This window comes from Camelus bactrianus, chromosome 1 (assembly GCF_048773025.1).
Source record: "Camelus bactrianus isolate YW-2024 breed Bactrian camel chromosome 1, ASM4877302v1, whole genome shotgun sequence".
NCBI lineage: Eukaryota > Metazoa > Chordata > Mammalia > Artiodactyla > Camelidae > Camelus > Camelus bactrianus.
Genome location: NC_133539.1, coordinates 10,709,010 through 10,712,537, shown reverse-complemented (window position 1 = coordinate 10,712,537; position 3,528 = coordinate 10,709,010). Strand labels below are relative to the sequence as shown.

At 43.6% G+C, this 3,528-nt stretch overlaps 1 protein-coding gene across 1 annotated transcript; it reads right to left on the bottom strand.

Annotated features, from left to right (window-relative positions):
• Positions 1 to 1,384: 1,384 nt before the first annotated feature.
• EPCIP (exosomal polycystin 1 interacting protein) lies at positions 1,385 to 2,771 on the bottom strand. Its single transcript, XM_010956575.3, has 2 exons — positions 2,614 to 2,771; positions 1,385 to 2,316 (listed from the first exon to the last, which is right to left on the bottom strand). The coding sequence occupies exon 2, from the start codon at positions 2,249 to 2,251 to the stop codon at positions 1,592 to 1,594; it is 660 nt and encodes a 219-aa protein (XP_010954877.1). The 5' UTR covers positions 2,252 to 2,316; positions 2,614 to 2,771; the 3' UTR covers positions 1,385 to 1,591.
• Positions 2,772 to 3,528: the final 757 nt, after the last annotated feature.

The following is a 3,528-nucleotide window of genomic DNA, read 5'->3' as shown; positions in this document are numbered from 1 at the left end:
CCAATTAAGCAAATGTAGACATTTCAGGTTGTTTCAGTTACCCTATGTTAAGAATTAAAAGAAAAATGTGATAAATGTGATTTGGAGTCATCAATCCCAAGACATCCTGTTATTTCATAATAAAACTATTTCTTATCATTATGGTATCATAAATTCAATAATGTTTCAACTTCTTTGCACTCTGAATTTAGACATTTATACCACAACTACCACAGATTCTTTACATTCCACTTTAATGGTGAGCTGTGTCTCTGTGAGGGAAAATTTTCTTTGTACCATGATGAGCCAGTTTATTTGAAAAAAAATGTTGGCTTGGTTCCTTGTATCAACACGCATAAAATTATTTTGTTAACTTGGTTGTACAAAGTGTCTTAACTTTTCAGTCTTAAACTTCCATGTGGACTGAGCCCTAAAAGCTCTCTTGTTAATTATCTATTAGTAATCGAAAAAAAAAAAGTTGCTTCTGTGTAGCACAAGGAAATATCTTCAATATCTTGTAATAACCTTTAAAGAAAAAGAATATGAAAATGAATGTATGTATGTATATGCATGACTGGGACATTGTGCTGTACACCAGGAATTGACACATTGTAACTGACAGTACTTCAGTTAAAAAAAAAGTATCTATTAGTAATTGGAGTATATTTACTCATGGGAATAATGCTATCAGTGGCTATTATATTTGCAGGCTAGCCCTTAATGTAGCTCTAATGGTATTAATCTAAGTTCTGAGTTCTAGAGCAGAAGGACAGGATGAGAATGATGAGAGGAGAAATAGGGAGGTGGTACAGCAGGGCCAATGACAGAAGGAGGCCAGGAAAGAGAAGCAAACTGAGAGGAGGACCACAAGAGGAAAACTTCCTCTGGGTTTAAGCAAAACACCCTATGCAATTGGGTTTTGTGGCTTTCAATTTTCATTTCTGTTTCCCCCTCCTCAGGACCCCAGTGCCCTCATGTGGTCCTAAGTCCCACCCTATCCAGGCCTGTTCTTCCTCCAAGCTTCAAACCACCCCCACCAAACACACACAAGACTCCCTCTCTCAGTGAGAATGTTCTTAGCAAGATGTTCGGAAAATACCAGTCTCAGAGAGCCTAATCATTTTGTGGGGCTCACAGTCCTTAAAACCTCTGAAATCAATCATTCTCTACTTAGGGGAATTCCAGCCCGTGTGACAAAATGGAGCAAAAAAAAAAAAAAAATCTGATGCAGTGTTTCACAGGAAGATAACTTTCTTGAGGGTCATCCGCTATGCTGGGCACCTCCAAGCAGTCCCTGGTGGGCTTTGCTATCTCCATTTCTGATCTAACATTTCTCTACCCATCCCTAGCAGCAAGGGCCTACCTTCTAGCTGGCCCTCGAGACATGTTTCCAGACTGAATCAAGTAGGTTTTTTGATTCTTTTTATTTTGTCTTTCAGAACAGCAACCATGGATGAGCATAGATGGGGCAGAGGGGGCTGGCTGTGTGTGAATGGGGGCTGGGGGAGGAGTGAAGTTGCCCAGAGGAATACCCATGACCTTGTTCACAGATTCCTTATTGAAATGATCCATGGTGTGCCAGAGTTCCCGGGGGTCGGACACAGCTACGATGTTAGTAAATGAATGTGACAATATAGCTTTTGTTGCTTAGAATTGGGAAGGTTTTAAAGTAGGAAAAGTAGGGGAAGTTGTTGGCCGTGCTGGCAAAGTTTTCAATACTATATGATTTTAAGGATGAGTTCCTGTTGAAAAGTGCCATATCTAAGAAGGAAATATACATACAGTTTTGCCAGCCTTCATGTGGCAACACGGGCTTCTCACTGGATTCGCTCTCCCCACCATCGTGGATGAGTAAACTCTGCTCTGGGGAGGGACGCTTGGCCTCCGTGTTGATGCGAAGCCTCTTCAGACCGCAAATGGCCAGGTACTCAGTGGGGAGAGTGGTCGCACTGCACAGAGAAAGCTTCAGGTCCCTGACCTGCGTGAAGTTCAACAGGAGGCCCAGTGCAGTTGTGTCTGTGAACCAGATGGTCAGATGATCATCGTAGCTAGTTTGCTCAACCGCAAAAGGTAACACGGTTTTACAGCTGCACATCAGATTGGCCAAACTGTAGTCACAGTCCCGGATGTCCGCAGAGCAGCTGCAGTTCCGGATGGTGTTTTCCTTCGTGAAAATTAGCGTGCTGTTCCTCCGAGCTCTTGGGAAGCATTCGAGTGCAAAGATGCCGAGTGCCCCGATCAGAAGGAGGCTGCGACCGGAAGGCAGTGCCATTATTGTCTCAGCGTGGGCCGGCGTGCTTGTGTTTCCCCTTCATGAGCCAGTTCATTGGAACTCTCCTGCAAGCAAAAATGCAGCTTTGTTATCACAGCCTCTCATTAGAAATGTGCAGCTTATGGAAAGGGAGCCCCCCAAGTAACCCGTCATAAGCTTTTCTCTCTTGCGGTCCTAGCAAAGGCAGGCAAGACTGGGAGCCCAAGTGCAGGCAGTGCTCGTTTCTCAGAGTCTCCTTAGAGGCAGCAGCCGGCTCCCTGGTCTCTGCTCACCTGAGCTATGAGACTCCCCACGATGTCTGCTGGTGGGAAGGCTAACACACCAACAAGCAAGCAAGAGCAGATGCCAGAGACGAGACCTACCGCATCCTGTCTGTGGGCAGGAATTCGGAGTGATTTGAATGTGTACATCCTCCCTCCAAACATCCCATTACCAGCGCTGAGTACCTGTCTACCCCTTAAACATGCACGTTCCCTCCTCCTCCTCGATATCTGACTTCCTGGAATTCAGCAGACAAACAGTTCATTGTTGGATTCAGTTACCCACGTGCTACCTGTTAATTCAGCATGAATACCAGTGAAACATTTAGTTAATGGTAAACTTCAGTTTCTAACTAGACAAACATACTCTCCTCAATCATATTAATCCAGTCATACTTTTCCTGGTCTCCTAGACCAGTATTAGAGTTGATTTTAACTGTGTTACTGGACAGTGAGAAGACTAATCACACACCAGTTAGTCACAATGATTCTGATTTATCTACTCCTTTCCCAGAACAACTTTTATGAACTGATTTTAATCAAAGAACATACTGTAGTAAGCAATATATAAGCACTGTTAAATGATCTAAATAAGGTAGGAATGCATGCATGATTTAAAAAGCAACACCAATGTCCAGTTCGGGGGGAAATTGCCCTACAATGCCTGGCATATAATAGATGTGCAGTCTTCTTTTATGGAGTGTTGGAATAAGGCACATATTATGAAATAAGGCACCAGATTTCAGCTTTGCAAAAATAATTGAATTTCCCCTGAGTTAGCTGATGACTGAAGAGACCAAACAATACAGTTCAGTGCATCTATATGTCTAGTAGTGGGCAAGACAAGATACTTGGAATGAGGTGTCCAACTAGGACAGTACAGAGCTAGTGATGGGGCCCTGGCAGTAAGAGTGGTAGGGAGGGATTGATGGAAAGTGGAAAGGTCAGTCCAAGGAATTAAACACATGTCCAAAGAAGACGGTGACAGCAGGAAAGGGGCTAGGCAGACTTGTAGCA